The following is a 15,520-nucleotide window of genomic DNA, read 5'->3' as shown; positions in this document are numbered from 1 at the left end:
CTAGGCCTTCTCGATAAGAGCAAGGAGGTGGCTGAGCGAGGGCAGGACGTGCTCCGCGGGTACCTCCGGCTGCCCGGCGGCCGCGAGCAGGAAGCTGTGCATGCCCGCTGCCCTGGCTGCCTTGTAGTCCCTCACGTAGTCGTCCCCTACGTGAGCCGCCTGCTCTGGCTGAACCCCGCCAAGGCGCAGGGCCTGCTCAAAGATCCTCTTGTCCGGCTTGGCGAAACCCGCATCCTCGGAGGTCACGACAAACTCAAAGTGGTGCCGCAGGTTGCACTGGGACAGAATCTGCTCAAGTCGCCTGTCGAAGTTGGAAATGACCCCCATGCGAAAGCCCCGCTCGCGGCACCCACTCAGAGTCTCCTCGGCTCCTGGCAGCACTTCCCACGTGCGAGCGCTGCAGAAGTCCCGGTAGAGGCTCTCCGCCAGCCGCGCGAGGACTCGCTCTTCGTGCACGCCGGAGAGCCGGAAGGTTTGTTTGACGACATCGACCCACCAGCGCTGGGAGCCGAGCCCCTGGGCCAGGCCGTAGTTGGGGAAGCGCCGCTGCTGGGCTCCGTAAGCCTCGTGGAAAGCCTTGCTGAGCGCCTCCGGCTGCACCTGCACTCCCAGAGTCCGGGCCTCCGCCGAGTAGCTTTCTCCGACCGGCTGCCGCAGCCGGAGCAGGGTATCTTTCACATCCCAGGTTAGTAAGCGCAGTCTAAGCATTGCTTCAGCGAAGCCTAGGGCTAAGGAGACCCTAAAACAAGCGCAGAGGTAAGAGGCAGAGGCGGTTACACGCGTCACCCACGCTCCAGTGCAGCTCACAGCTGTGGGACGACTGCCAGGGGCCAGTGGTGTGGGGCTGAGCTAGGGCCTGGTGCACATTGTGCCCCTGCCATCCCTGGCCTCACAGAGGGGCTCAGGCCACTGTGGTGGCGTCAGTACCCTGTGGCAGAGGGAAGGCCGCGTCTGACCCCGGCCGTGCTCTGTGCCCCGGGCACAAAGTCTCTCTGGGGACAGTGCGGAGCTGCCGGGCCTGGGCTGTGGGGGCTGGCTGCAGTGCGGGGGACAGCCAGGGCATGTGGGGCTGTGTGCAGGGTGTACGCGTGGGGCTAGGTATATCAGGTGGAGCCAGGACACGTAGGGTTGTATTTAGGGTACAGCGAGGCTGTGCGTATTGTGGGGTAGCTGGGTGTATGGGGCTGTAGGCGGGGGGCTAAACGCATAGGGGTGCAGCTGGGGTGTGTGGGGCTGTACGCAGGGTGGAGGGGGCTGTGTGCATGAGGTGTAGCCAGGACGGAGAGGGGCTTTATTCAGGGTACCCGGAGGCTGTGTGCAGGGGGTAGAGCCAGGCACACGGGACAGTAGCCAGGGCGAGGGGGTTGGTGCATGGAGGGTAGCGGGGGGCAGATGGTGCCGGGGCTGCCCCTCGGGGAGCTGCAGGCCGGGCATGGGGGCAGGTGCGGGGGTGCCCCCAGGCCGCCCCCATCCCCGGCACCGGCCTGTACCTGCGCCGGCTCCGCTCCCGCCCCGCTCCCTCCGCTTCCGGCCCCGGCGGAAACGCGGCCCCGGCGCCCTCCCCGCCTCCCGCCGCCGCCGGCCGCGCTCAGGCCCGGGCTGCCGCCGCCTCCTCCTTCAGCCAGCGCAGCAGCTGCGGCGCGAAGTACGTGATGACGGTGTCGGCGCCTGTGGGGATGAGAGGGGACGATGGCCGCACGCTCCCTCGCGCGAGAGCCGGGCCGTGCGGCCCTGTCCCGCGTGGGGCTCCCGTCCCGCGGGGCGCTGCCGCGCTCACCTGCGCGCCGGAACGCCGTTATGGCCTCCGCGACGGCCGCCTTCAGGTTGAAGGCACCCGCCTGGGCGCCGTGCCACAGCATGGCGAACTCCCCGGACACGTGGTACACGGCCAGCGGGTGGGTGGGATGCTGGGGACAACAGCGAGGAGATCAGCAAGATCATGGAGAACAACCTGCTCACATCCGCGGAGAGAAAGCTGCATTCCCTCCGCTTTGGGGATCCCAAATCCGCATCTCTTCTCCCCCTCCTCCTACTCTCTGGGGATACTCGGTGCCCTCATTGATGAGCAGAGAAGCACCCGGGTCTTACTCGGGCCTTGACATCCCTCACGAGGTCCAGGTAGGGCATCCCAGGCTTCACCATCAGCATATCTGCTCCCTCGCGCACGTCGCGGTCCTGGGAGGAGAACACAAACTCCTGAGCCCTGCGACAAAGCTGCAGGCGACGCGTCTCGCCCTGTCCCCGTGCAAGAGTTTTCCTGTCCCAATGAGCAGGGCTCCTGGGCACAGCTGCCAGGCGCCGGCCCCGCTCGCTCAGCACGGGGAGGCCTCACTCACCACGGCTCGCATGGCCAGGCCCCTGGCACCCGGGGGCAGCTGGTAGCAGCGCCTGTCCCCGAACGCAGGCTTGGATAACGCAGCATCTCTGGGAACAAGACGGTGGGCAGGAAATCAGCAAAGCATCCGCATGGCTCCCTGCGCCTCCCAGCCCTCAGGAGCACGAGGATGGGCTGGAACAACTGTGTGTGTTGCTGCTTCCTCCCATCAAGCCAGGGTGGGATATGCTGTCCCAACCTGCCTTCCCCCTTGCATTGCCCTGAGCCACCGCAAACCCAGGGGGTCCATCAGGCCCAAGTTGTCCCACGCCAGCTGCCCCACCATGCAAAAGGTGATTCACAGCAGGAGCAGAGGAGGCTCTGGGCTGGGCCCTGTTCCCTGCTATCCAGCTGGGGACAAACCTCCTGGCCAGCCAGGTGCTGTGCTGATGCTCCTTGCAAAGGAACTCACCTGAAGGGACCATAAAAACAGGATGCAAACTTGGCGCTATAGCTCATCACGGAGACCTGCAGAGGACAGCAAGGACCAGAGGTGCTTTGTTGTGTCCCAGCTGTAGCAAGAGATGTCACCTCCCACCACTGCTTGGTACTCGGCCCCATGTGCTTCTTGCCCTGTAGGAGGCCTCGTACCCCATGTGTCTGGCCAAGGGTTTCCCTTTCCCGCATGCCCTGGTGCAGGGAACATCCTGCAACACATCCTGGGGGAAGGTGGAGCCGTCTTCCAGGGTTTGTTCCAGTCACTCAGCAGTGCAGCCTCCATATGGGCCCCACAGAAGTTGTGCCTGATTTTAGCGCACGCAGATCCTCTGCTCACCTTGTTGCCCATGTCGTTGGAGATCAGCGCCTTCTTTATGGCCGCGACGCGCCCGTCCATCATATCTGAGGGGGCAACGATGTGGCAGCCTGCAGGGAGAGACCAGAGACACCCATGAGGCCGCAGCAGCACCAAGAGCCCAAGCTCACTCTGACAAGTACCGTTCAGCAGACCCGCAGAAATCCACCGTTCCTGCAGGAGGTGACCCCAGAGCCTCTCCCCTCAGCGTGCCGAGGGGCTGGCTCTGGGATGTCTGCAACTGTGCCAGGGCCAGTACCCTGAGGGCTGGCACAGCCCTTGCCAGCTCAGAGCACAAGCATTCCCAGCTCGAGCTGGGCATTGTTTGCTTTTGGGTCTGCGGTAAGCAGAAAGGGGAAAATTTGCAGGAGTCAAACTTGGAGACTGCTGCCAGGAGACTCCTCACCTGCCTTGGCGTAAGCCAGTGACACTTCTGCTAGCCGCTGGCAACTGAGTTCGTTCTGGATGGTGCCATCTTCACGCAGGATACCTAGGGGACAACAGGATTAAGCGGCATAGAGGCCAGCCTGCCTCCTGCCACTGTCCCTAGGTTGGGAGCATGGCCCTCAGGGCTGGTCACACACGTCCAGAGAGAGATGCAGAGAGGCTCTGGGAACTGTGCTAGCTGTGTAAAGAGGTGCAGTGACAGGAGACCAACGTCACTGCACTCCAGGGACCAAATTCAACACATGCTGCACTAGGAAGAGAAGAGTGGGGTCTAGATGGGTGCTTAGGTGACACTCAACTGACCAAGGAGCAGGTGACGCTGCTTCTCCCATTACTGCAGGTGCCTTAACATCTGTACCCCCCACTCTAGCTGGCTACTCTCATAACTCAGAAGGCTCCTCCGAGCTCAGCACAACTGCACCCAGTCAAGCCCAAGTCAGCTCAGGGAAGGAGCTGGTCAGACCCACCAGCACCCATTGCTCCTGCAGAAAGGTGTGTGAATAACCCCCCAGGGGCCCACGCTGCGCGCTCACCACAGTGCCCATGGGACGTGTACGGGCACAGGCAGACATCGCACGCAACGAGCAGCTCCGGGAAGGTGGAGCGGATCTTTTTGATTGCCTGGATGGCAGGGGTGTCCTCTGCATCCGCAGCAGAGCCTCTCGCATCCTATGAGAAGAGACATGGCTCTGCACACAGAGCCAAGGGCTTCCTGTGCCCTTTCTACACCAGCCCCTCTGTGGCAGAAATGTTTGATCCTTAAGAAATGTTTTCTGAACTGTAAGACTCTCTTGGTGTAGAGTAGTGTGATCCTCAATGATGAAAAAGAGCAGTGGAGCTTCTGGTAATGACTGCAAGTCTCGAGACCAGTTGGTAACAGTTCCCAGTTCAAGACTACATCAGGTGAAACAATCCTCTGACGTGATGCCTCCTGCTTTCTGTATCACAGAGCTCCTCTGTTCTCCAGCAAGCGGTGATGCACCAGGTGTTCAAAGACACAGAGAAGACACCCAGAGCCACCAGGAGCCTTATAGATGTCACTGCAGTCTCCCTTTCCTGTCCCACTCTGCTGAACACAAGCGTGCCCAGACTTGTGAACCTCCGTGTTTGGCCAGGAGACTCCCTGGGCCTGACATCGCTCTCCTGCACCTCTGTGGCTACCCCAGACCTGCTCCCACCACCTGCCAACACGCACTGACCTTGGGGACCTTGCTGGGCACCCCGAAGATGAGCACACACTTCAGGCCGTCCTCGACGAGGGGGTGCAGCATCCCCTCCAGCTTGTTGATTCCATACCTAGGAAGGGCAGAGTGAAGCGGGGCTGAAGCCACCTGGGCCCACTCTCCTGGCCCGAGCTTCAGCCTGGCTCCCAGAGCTCCCTGGAGACCCTAGAGCGGAGCTATGGAGCAGGGGATTCTCTGACATGGGGACCGGGATGTTGAGCCCAGCACTGCCACGTTCTGCTCTCCTCAGCGCTGTGTTCGGATCCAGCTTCCCGGATGGACCGGGCAGTGCAGAGCCCCAGCCAGGCCCAGCTCCAGGCTGCCAGCGAGCAGGATCCAGAGGCAGCGCAGAGGCCGCTGCTCTCCGGGGAGGTTTCAAAAGCTCTCAGATGCTTCAGCTTTGGGACCGGCTCCTGGCACGGCCCCAGCTATCGGGACTCCTGTCTGGCTGCTTGGAGCAGCAGCCCGGCGAGAACAGTGCGAATCCATCCAGGTCAAACACCCAACGCGCCGACCCGAGTGCTGCTCGGGCAGCCAGGCAGTCGCTGGCAGGGCTGCTCAGAGAGGGGCCTCGGTTCATCATTAACCCAGATGCCAGTCTGTAAGCACCAAGAATCAGCTGGAGAAACAGAGGTGCTGCCTGAACCCTGGGAGGAACAATCCCGGGTCTTATCTGGGGCTGCAGAAGGGTTATTTACTGGGCAGGGACACAGAGGGGGCTGGGCTCTGTCCCTGCACCCTATTCTTGGATCCCTTATCTCAGCTTTCCCGCTCCAGCCCCGAACAAGCCACGCTGGGGCTGCGCTGGGGTGCAGGATGAGGTGCTAGCGCGGCCCCGGCGCCGCGCGCTCTGCTTGCACAACTGGGGCGAGCGGGGCCAAGCACCGAGGCGCCGGGCACAGCACCCCTGGCCGTGAAGTCTCTCGCCTGGCTTAGCTGGGGGCTGCGGGTGCCCCAGCAGGCTCTACCTCCTGCCACCCAAAAGCAAAGGCAGAGATGTTCCTTGGAAAAGCTGCCCTATGCAAGGGAGATTCAAACCCACTGCCCCACAGGAATATCCTCCTCTGGCTCCTCTGACCAGGAGCCTAATGCAGCAGCAGATGCAGACAGGATCTGCCAGCCCCATGAGGTGCCCGGCAGGACAAGAGCCCATGCGTTTGTGCGGGTTTTGCAGCTGCTCCTGGAAACCCTGGAAATGCTCTGCCAACCTCTCCGCGTGCCCAGCCCTTCCAACGTGCGAGTGCTCTGGGGCAGTGCGGGATCATGCTACGATCCCAACCAACGCCTGGTCCTGGCAGCCTGGTCGCTGTGGTGCCCAGCCCTCTCTCCATAGGTGAATGCTCCTATCCTGCCCAACTCTGCAGGATCTCCAAGCTGCAGAATCCAGAGGGATGGAAGTGTCACCCCATGGCCCTGGCCTGGGCTCGTTGCTGGCCGTACATCCGCCTCGTTTGTGGCACGAGGCATGGCCGAGGGCCTGGTGTCCTACCTGGCTTGCCCGGGGAGGCTGGCGATCGGCTCCACCGCATCAGGGCTGTCACTGTGGGAGGTGGATGGGACAGAGAGGTGAGGACAAAGAAGAGTAGAGGTAAATTGTGCCCAAACGACCCAGCCCCACTCCCAGCCCCCAGGGCACCACCACAGGCCCTGGTCCCAGGGAATTCCCAGGGAATCCTTCAGGGAGCCTGAAAAGCTCCCCGGGAGCTCAGGGAGTACCCAGGTCTGCGGCCCCAAGTGCAGCCTGAGTTCAGTTTATCCCTGGTCTGCAGAGCCAGGGCTCACTCACGTGACAAAAATTGGATAGATGAGGTTGGAAGCATCGAAGGCGGTTGCAGAGCACTGCCAGGAGCGCAGCACGGGGTGGAAGTAGCCACTGTGGAGAAGGGACTCTGCCTCCATCCTGGGAATTCAGCGGAGACTGCAAAGTAGAGCCGGAAATACCAAAGGAGGCAGGTTGGTGGCTGTGTCCTGGCAAGTCACCGCTAGCCATCGGCACGGGGAAGGGGTACAGATGCCTTGGGCAGCCACAAACATCGGCCGATAGCAGGACCCACGTTCAGAAGCGCTCTGCAGCCCCCCGGGCTCAGCCCCCCGCACAAGGGCACAGAGCAGCCCAGACCAGCAAGGAGAAGCCCCACGGTCAGCCCAGGGCAGCTGCTGCTCACGGGAAAAAACTCCTTCCTGGCTCTGTGCACGCTTGGGCCAAACACCTCCTGCCTTGGCACACGCCGCTCTGACACCGGCTGGCTCCTCTTCTGTCGAGTGCAGGGAAATGAGCTCCCCTGTCCCCTAATGCAGTGAGTACAGCACGGCCTTTGCTACCACCACGCCACGGACTTTGTACCAGCCTTGCAAGGCCTCAGGACTTGCCTGGCTTTGTTTTAGCTTGTTCAGGTGTAACAGCAATTTTCTAAATATGAGATGAGGTGGCCGTGGCTTAATTTGTATTGCTTAATTGCATAATTCTGTGATACAAGCATAACTTTTACATGTACAGCAGTAGTGTTCAGTGCAGAATGAAATATTTATGGCTGTAGTGTAGTGGTGCAATCACAGAAGAGAATGGGAGAAGAGGATGATCCCGAAGACATCAGACCTATAAACACCTCACTCCTGTTCATGTGCTGACGGATAAAGAAATGCAAATTGGGGGTTGGACGTAACAATGAATAATTACTCAAAATACACAAACCACATCACATACAGTAAGTTTGGACACAATCAAGAATTACACGCATATGAAGAAAGAGCAAGGCACCGAGCGTTTTGGAAAACATATCAAAATAGCCCCAAGGGAGGGAGAAGCAATCAACACCATGCTGTTCCTGGCAAAAAGGAGGAGAAACCCTGCACTGGCAACCTCTACTCCAGCAGGACTCGCTGTAGAACTGCCTGTCGCTGGAACAGGCTTTGGGACTGAGGTGGGCAATGAAAGGCAGGGGCACAGGGAGAGGTGGGTATGAGCAGGCAAATGGATAACAACTTTAGCTATATTTGTGTTGAAACCTCCTAAAGTGTTTTCTTTTTCTGTAATACCTAGACGTGGCTAATATTAATTCTCTGATGAGACAGGTAAGACTTCAATTTCACTAAGAGCAAGTTCTTGCTTTGTTTACAAGGAGCGCTCCCTTTTGGCAATAACAAAATTCGGGGTGTAACACTCGGTTGGCAGAAGGGCCTGCAGGGAAGGCTGCACTTTCACCTGGCAGCAGGCACGTGGCTGCAGCGCAGCAGCAATTATGGCCCTGCAAACCACAACCAGAAAACAGGCTGTTTATTCAGAGCCGCTTCAAGGACTTCTGCCCCTGCTCCATCTGCTCCATCTCGGCAGCTGCGACCCAGCGACTCCGGCCTCCTCGCCGCTTGTTCCCAGGATTGCCACTTGTGGCACCACAGGATTTAGTGCCTGTGGATGAGCGTTTGGCACAGAGCGGTGGAGCTGCCGTGGGAGCGCACGGAGCCCAGCCGGCTCCCAGGCCGAGCACGGAGCGTTTTCCAACGCCGTGAGCATGCATCTTCCTCTGGGGTCTGAGGACTGTCCTCCAGAAAGGAGGAACACAGTCCTTAGCGGACATTGATTGAGAGCTGAGGTGAAGGTGGGGAAGAGCTCGTGATTCACTTCTGAAAGAAGCGATTTCGCAGCCCAGTGACCCCTGGTTCCCAATCCTAATCACAGCTTTCCCATGCACTGGCTTAAATCCAAGAACCAGGAGTGAGTCCTGCAGTGATCCAAACCCTGCTGCCCCCTCGGCCTGCATCCCGCTTGCTCTGGAGCACAGAACCCCGTTAGCTTTCTAGGAGCACAGTCCAGAGAAGAGTTTGATGCTGACGCTCACTACACCAGGCAGCAACGGACTTGCACAGGAGAAGGCTCCAGTCTTCTTGAAAGCCTTCAGATGTTTTGCAGGGGGATAAGCTCATAACCTTTCAAACTACGTCAATGTTAATCCTAATGGTCGGCCCGCATCCGACTAGCGCAATGCTGTGGGCATTCACCCAGGATGTAGGAGCACCACATTTGATCCAGGGATGGAACTGAGTCGATTGCTTCCCTAGCAGCTTCCTGGGGCTAGATGGCTCAATGACTTATTATTTATATAATTATTTATATATAAATAAATGCTGAACGGTCCCATTGACCAAGTGTGCTGGTGCTCACATGGGAGCCGGTGCCTGTCACACTGACAGTGTCACTGCATCACGTAGGGAAGCATTTTTAGATCTGGAAAGCTGCCCTGCCACCCTCCTTCCTCTCAGCAAGGAGAGTCCCATCCACTCTGGCTGGGACAGCAGCATGGGGAGCTGCCCGCGCCAGCGCAAACAAAGCGTTCAGTGAGCCAAATGCACCTCGAGAATCTGGAAAATGCTTTCATGGTTAATCCCAGAGGAGGAAGGAGAGAGGGACGGTGCGGGGGAGTCGGAGGCAGCCGGCTACAATTGCTCTGTGAGGGACAGAGAGAGGCTGCAGCTCCGGAAACGAAGTTCTGAGCAGGGAGAAGAGGGGACGGTCCCTCAGGAGAGGTGCAGAGCGGAGATAGCGGGGCGTTGGGTGGGCCCACGGCACCCGTCCCGCGCCACATGGGCTCTCTTCGGAGGCCTCCTCGCTCGCACAAGACGCTGCCTGCAGCTGCGGCCCACGCTGAGGACCTGGCAGACGTGGACACAGTGTCAGAAGGGGACACCAAGTCCTCAGCATGACAGAGCCACTGCAGGCCCAAGCACGCTGCGGCCATGCAAAAGGGTGACAGCAGCAAAGCCAGGGACGAGGGGCCCATCCAAGCAAGGACGTATCGCGGGCGTTATCTCCTCAGCCACAACTGATGGCTGCGCTGGGGGCAAGTCCCCGAGGCCCCGCCACGGCCCCACAGCAGAGTCTGCTTTCTCTGGCCCCAGATATGCCTTTCCAAGGCCACCTGCTTCACGCATGTGAGGCTAAGTGACCTGAGAGGCTGCTGGGTGGCTGCCTCCCTCCAGAGCACTAATAAATACATGGTTCAGAACAACTCGTGCAGCCCTCCCTCAAGAGCAAAAGGCTCCGTAAATATTTTGGCTGGAACTGCTTGGAACCGGCCCAAACACACAGGACCCGGAGCAGCTCCTTGGTTCATCCCCAGCCCCCAAAGGGGAAGCAATCAGTTGTATCGCTGTGTTTAGCTACGGCGTGGAATACACGAGGAAAGAGAAGTTGTTGCGAAAGTGGGCTCCCGCGCAAGCTTCACAGGAGACAAACGGGACAGATCAATAATTTAGGTCGGTAACGAAGGGAGGGGGTCACCGATGATTTCAGCTGTCCCGTTACCCCGCAGCATCCCCCCTGGCAGCCGGCAGGGCTCCAGGACCGACTCCTAACGGGGCCACGGGAGCATCGCACGCGGCTTCTGACGCTCGGGACCGCGGGCGCTGCCCCGGGCCGGGGCTCCCGGCGGGCGGGATCGCAGCGAGGGAGCCCAGCGCTGCGGCCGGGCAAACCCCGCGAGCCGCCCCGGGCCGGGAAGGGGGACAGGGACCGCCAAGGCCGTGGGGACAGCGCTGGGACCCTGGGGGGCCGCCCGGGGCGCTCCGCTCCGCTCCCCCCGCGCCGCTCTCACCTCCTGCCTCCGGCTCCGCCGCGCGCGCGCGCCCCAGGCCCCGCCCTCCCGCTTTGCATAACAGCGCTGCTGATTTGCATAGCCCCGCCTCCCGGAGCGCACGTGTCCGCGGGCGGGAAGTGGCGCGCGGGGCGGGGGCGGGGCCTGCGGCCGGGGGGCGGGGCCTGCGGCCGGGGGGGCGGGGCGCGAGGGGGCGCTGGGCTGCGGGACCGGAGGCGCCGCTGGAGGGGGGCCCGATCCGGAGCTCCGGGGGCGGCCCCGGCGCTGGAGCCGGGCCGGGCGCGGGGATGCGGGGCTGGAGCCGGGCTGGGCGCGGGGATGCGGGGCCTGAAGGCGGGTCGGGTGGGGAGCCAGTGCGCGGGTGCGGGGCCACGCTGCGGGGCGCGGGTCCGCGCTGCCGGACGCGCTTCTTCCTGCGCTTCCGCAGCCCGCGGTAACCGCGAGTTGCCCCCGCTGCAGAAAGCGCCGTGCGGCTCCCACTCCACGGCCTCCTCTGTCCTCACGGGACCACTGTGACCCTAAGGACACGGCTACTTCACGCACCCGGCAGCGCCAGGGCCCCCATCCTCCTCCGTAGCGGTAAATCTCCCCGTTATTTGGTGTTGGTGGCTTCCCTGGCATGGCTCATGCAGGCGCGTTGCAGATACTGCAGCAGCTGGGGCAGGCACCACTGTCCTTCCCCGCTACCTGCTCTGGAACTGATTTTACACCCTATTTTATACTGTATTTTATACCATGGCTTGAGATTTTTACGTGCTCGGATATGTGCTTGTGTTAAGGCAAACAGCTCATTTTCTTTGTCTTCTTTTAAGATAAGGAATAACTGACTCCATTTCTATGAAGACACTAGCTTTTATTTAAATATTGTTCCCTTCCAGAAGATATACCCCAGATACATACTATGAGAGAAGAAGAAAAAAAAAAAAAAGAGCGAAAAGTCTTTTTTCATATGTATTTAGACCTTGGAGAGCCCCTGTCAACCCTTGAGCCTTTTTTGCCCTTACTGACTGCAGGGCAGCAGAGGCTGGGTGGCAGAAAGCGTCTCTTGATCCAGTTCTTATGAGCTGGGCTTCTGCATGATGGAAAAACATCACGCCGTGGAAATGTAAAGGCAGAGTAGCTCTTGTGGGCAGATTTATGCATGTTTTTCAAAAGAAACATTGTACCACTGGATGGATGCACCACTCCACACAAGGGCTCACCTCTAAACTGCGCATCAGCAAAATTGGGATTTTACTTAAATGTACTTAAATTTTTCCTCAGGTTTCCTTCAGCAGAGCACATCTAAGTCCAGATATTAGATATATTAGCCTTTAAATGATCTGTCAAATAATAAATTTTTCCCGCCCCTAAAACGGAAAGGGGAAAAAAGCTTACTTGAATAGATGCGTTCTCACAGAAGAGAAGGTAAAGCTGTCAAAACTAAGAATTCAAGTACAAAAGAAACTACAGGAATGCTAGAAATACAAAAAAACTTGCTTGAACCAGGTCAAGAGGTGGCCCAGCTTTCCCTAGGAAGCATTTGGAAACTCCCGGCTGCAGGTCGGCCTTCCAGGATATTCTGTCCTCACTGCACTCCTGGAGCCCATCACGCCGGGAGGCAGACTGCACCTTTTGAATTTCTTTGGATAGCTTGCACTAGAAAAGGCTACAGCACCCTTTGTTCAATGTAGTTAGCCCATACAGTCTGAAAAAAAACCCAAAACCCACAAAAAAAACCCAACCTATTACCATGTGTAAACTTGTGGCACGCACCAACCTGTCTGCAGAAGTAACTGCAAAAGGAGGTGAGAGACCATGAGATCCGCCAGCGCCCACTGCTGACCTGCAGCAAATCCACCACTTGATCCAACATTGCATCATTGCTGGTACATAACACATCTTAGCTCTTAGTTTTGCTTCGGGTTTTTTTAATAAAATGGCTCTTGGCCTCCCAGGGGTTTTCAAAGACAGAAAACAAGCACTTTGGATATTTAGTTTCCATTACAGTTGCAGTGAAGTTCTTTTGCTTTGGACTGATTCTCTGGACAGAAAGTCAGTTCTGTGGACCTCTGGTCCCTGTACAGTTGCACTGCGTCACTGCATACAACCTGTACACTGTAAAACATATTATCAGTGTCACAGCAAAAGACAAGGCACAGCCAGAATGCAAGAAAATGAAAGGAAAACAAAGTCACATATAAAGCTTTAGAAGTTTAACCTCTGAGAGATGATGGGGTCTCTCTCAACATCATCATGTAGTTTCTAAAGCCAAGTTACAACTCATTCTCTGACTTGGTTTAACAAGCTTATTCAACAAGCTTATTCAGTTCCCTCACATTCTCCTGAACAGTTTCCATACTGAGAAGCTGACGTTTCTTTTTCCTGTATTTCAGAGCCAACCCAGCATAAAAAGCACAGTCTTTTTAGACAGTCACTACTGTTTGGTCAGAATCTGGAGAGTGCCAAGTTCCCAGTGTGCAGGGTCTTTCCACCAGGAAAGCTGCAGTAGAAGTCCTTTCTAAACAAGTTAAAGCCAAAAGGGTTGGCCCCAGAAGAACTGTACAAAGCTCTACTGGAAACCAAGAGAGGACGGAGCAAGATAGATTTACAGCATTTATATCCCTACGAACAGGGCCCAATCCCACACATATCTCATCCAAAAGCTCAGTTGTCCACCTCTTCCTCCTCATTTGGCTCCTCTTCCTCCATTCTTTCATCTTCGTCATCATTCTCTTCCTCTCGGCTCTTATCTTGCTCTTCCGAGTCTGTCTTCTTGTCTTTATCTTTCCTTGCTTCTTTCTTTCCCTTCTGTTCACGTCTGTAAACTAAAAGAAGAAGAGACCACTGAACACGTGCAAGTGCCTGTCCACTGCACAACTAGCAGAGCAGCCAACGTCCAAGGCCAACTTGCTCTCCAGGGTTGCAACAGGAGCAGCAAACTCATGGCAGCAACTCGCCCTCGTACCTGGGCTGTGCGGAGCAGCTCCACAGGGAAGCGGGCTAAGTGCCGTTCAGCAGAAACGTGCTGAAAAGGCCGCAGGAGTTCACATTTACAGGCAGCACCTAAGTCTTGCCTGAGACAGAAATAACAGGGGAGTGGTATCAGAGGAGACTTTTCCCAGTCCTCATCAGTTGTGAAATAATGTTACCCCAGTCCTGTTAAGATGTTAGTTATTCCCCAGGCAAACTGCAGTGTAGGATGCTGGGCAAAGAAAAGAGAAACAAGACAGGGAAATAAGTGTTGCTTGTTGAACCTTTGAGGAAAATAAAACTCGGGCTACTCCTTGGACATGAGCTGAGACCAGTTACCTTCCAGTGATTCTTTTAAAGGGCCTACAAATCGCTGAAACTCCATTTCCTCCATGGCAGAGAGAACATCACCAGCATTCAGCGTTTTCCTCTTCCCTTTCATCGCAAAGTTATTGGCACTGGACAGAAGCAAGGAGAACAGAGATAATTGGTAACTGCCAATTAATTCTGGTCACACCTTAATTAAGGTCACAGACAACTTCCAAAAGAAAAAAAAAAAGTGATCTCCTAACCATTCAGTTGTTCTTATCACATACTACAGCTGACTTACTAGAGGACAGATATTTTCTTGTTTGTATTGGCTGCTCGTGTTTTCATCTAGTTGCATTGCTCCCCTGCACTGATAGTTTTCTGTTTGTATGGATCTTTCCTACAAATAACCAGGGGAAGGAGAGAAATTTGATCCTTAGCTCTAAGACGAGCTCCTCTCGCTCCTCATGGGTGGGCAGACCAGCTCTCCTCCCTCACTGTGCCTACAGCAGACCAAGCCTGACTGCTGCAATTTGATGGATTGGGCTGGATTTTATGGATTTTATTTATATAAGCAGTATTTCACTGCAGCACCTCCAGGAGAGGAGGTGGAGAGGTTAGGGGTTATAAAGCAAGTGCCCTGGTGATCCAGCCCAGCCATTTCTTACCATGATGTCGCGTAGAGCACAAACACGCTCGCCGCTCGGGATATCGCGCTCCGAGCTTCTTTAGAAATATTTACTCCGTCGGGAAGCTGAAAAGCAAACCCAGGTTTTATGAGAGGCTGCTGCAAACGACTCCACACTTGCATCCCTCCCGCGTGAGCACAGCCGAAGCCCTCGGGGAGCTCCGCACGGCTGGGGCCCCTCTGCGCAGCCTGGGCGCTCTTGCGGGAGGCCCGCGATGGCCCCGGGCCGCACCGGGAGAGCGGGTCCCGCACCCGCCGTGTTTCGGTAGCGATCCCCCGCCGCGGAACCAGCAGGCGGCGATGCCCGAGGGGGTCCCGGGTGCCTCATGGCCCAGAGCATCCGCTTCTGGCCGCCCGGCCCTCCCCAGAGCCGGGAACGGAGCGTGCCCGGGGCAGCGGGGCTGCCCTGCTCGCCGGACCCGCATCCCGCGGTGCCACCGCGCGCCCCGGCCCCGCCGCCGCGCGGCGCTCACCGCCTCCTTGATGATGCGGGTGATGACGGCGTTGGGCAGGTTCAGGTCCTCGGGCCGCTCCGCCATGCTGCGCGAACGAGCCGGGCCGAAGCGAGCCGAACCGAGCCGAGCCGAACGGAACCGAACCGAGCCGAGCCGAACCGAGCCGCGCGCCCGCCCACCCGCCGCCGCCGCGCCGCGCCGCTCCCGGCGTGCCGCGCGCCCCTTCCCGGCCTGCCCCGCGGCGCGGCCGTTGCGCGGTGAGCGCCGCCCGCTCGGTCGCTGGCGACGGGGACGGGCCGCTGCGGGCGGCGCCTGCGGGGACGGGGACACCGACACCGGCACCGGCACCGGGCGGGCGGGCGGGGGGAGAGCGGGGGTGAGAGCGGGGGGGCAGGGCTCGAGGGGCTCCGGGGGGCGGGGCCAGGTGTGTAGTGGGCGGGGCTAGGGGTGTTTGGGGGGCGGTGCTGGGGAGGCGGGGCTAGGGCGTGTGGTGGGCGTGGCCATGCGTGCGGGGGCGGGGCAGTCTGTGGGCCGGGCGGGCAGTGGGGCCGGGGGCGCTGCCAGGCCCCTGCGCAGCCCCTTCCCCTCAGTTCATTAGCTCCTCTCTGTCCCTCTCTGCAGCCTGGCAGGGCGGTTAAGGAGAGTGCGGGGTGTGGGGCGGTGGTGGGTTGGTCTGGTGTAGGGTCGGAGG

The 15,520-nt window shown here is 58.5% G+C and overlaps 3 protein-coding genes across 3 annotated transcripts; all 3 read right to left on the bottom strand.

Moving 5' to 3' along the window:
- HDHD3 (haloacid dehalogenase like hydrolase domain containing 3) lies at window positions 1–740 on the bottom strand. The gene has a single exon (XM_088528005.1). It carries the CDS (start codon window positions 706–708, stop codon window positions 1–3), a length of 708 nt encoding a protein of 235 aa, XP_088384131.1. The 5' UTR covers window positions 709–740.
- An 824-nt stretch (window positions 741–1,564) lies between these two features.
- ALAD (aminolevulinate dehydratase) lies at window positions 1,565–6,818 on the bottom strand. Its single transcript, XM_088528042.1, has 11 exons — window positions 6,624–6,818; window positions 6,327–6,377; window positions 4,814–4,910; window positions 4,148–4,283; window positions 3,574–3,657; window positions 3,150–3,238; window positions 2,787–2,842; window positions 2,337–2,424; window positions 2,089–2,175; window positions 1,778–1,907; window positions 1,565–1,668 (listed from the first exon to the last, which is right to left on the bottom strand). Exons 1-11 carry the CDS (start codon window positions 6,734–6,736, stop codon window positions 1,589–1,591), a joined length of 1,011 nt encoding a protein of 336 aa, XP_088384168.1. The 5' UTR covers window positions 6,737–6,818; the 3' UTR covers window positions 1,565–1,588.
- A 5,789-nt stretch (window positions 6,819–12,607) lies between these two features.
- On the bottom strand, window positions 12,608–14,977 carry POLE3 (DNA polymerase epsilon 3, accessory subunit). Its single transcript, XM_088527988.1, has 4 exons — window positions 14,848–14,977; window positions 14,355–14,440; window positions 13,717–13,835; window positions 12,608–13,232 (listed from the first exon to the last, which is right to left on the bottom strand). Exons 1-4 carry the CDS (start codon window positions 14,911–14,913, stop codon window positions 13,072–13,074), a joined length of 432 nt encoding a protein of 143 aa, XP_088384114.1. The 5' UTR covers window positions 14,914–14,977; the 3' UTR covers window positions 12,608–13,071.
- Window positions 14,978–15,520: the final 543 nt, after the last annotated feature.

Source organism: Tinamus guttatus, unplaced genomic scaffold, assembly GCF_059628265.1.
Source record: "Tinamus guttatus ecotype Peru unplaced genomic scaffold, ASM5962826v1 Tinamus_guttatus_pri_ptg000297l, whole genome shotgun sequence".
Taxonomy (NCBI): Eukaryota; Metazoa; Chordata; class Aves; order Tinamiformes; family Tinamidae; genus Tinamus; species Tinamus guttatus.
Note: the sequence above shows the minus strand (reverse complement) of the source record. Positions and strands in the feature narration are given on the sequence as shown.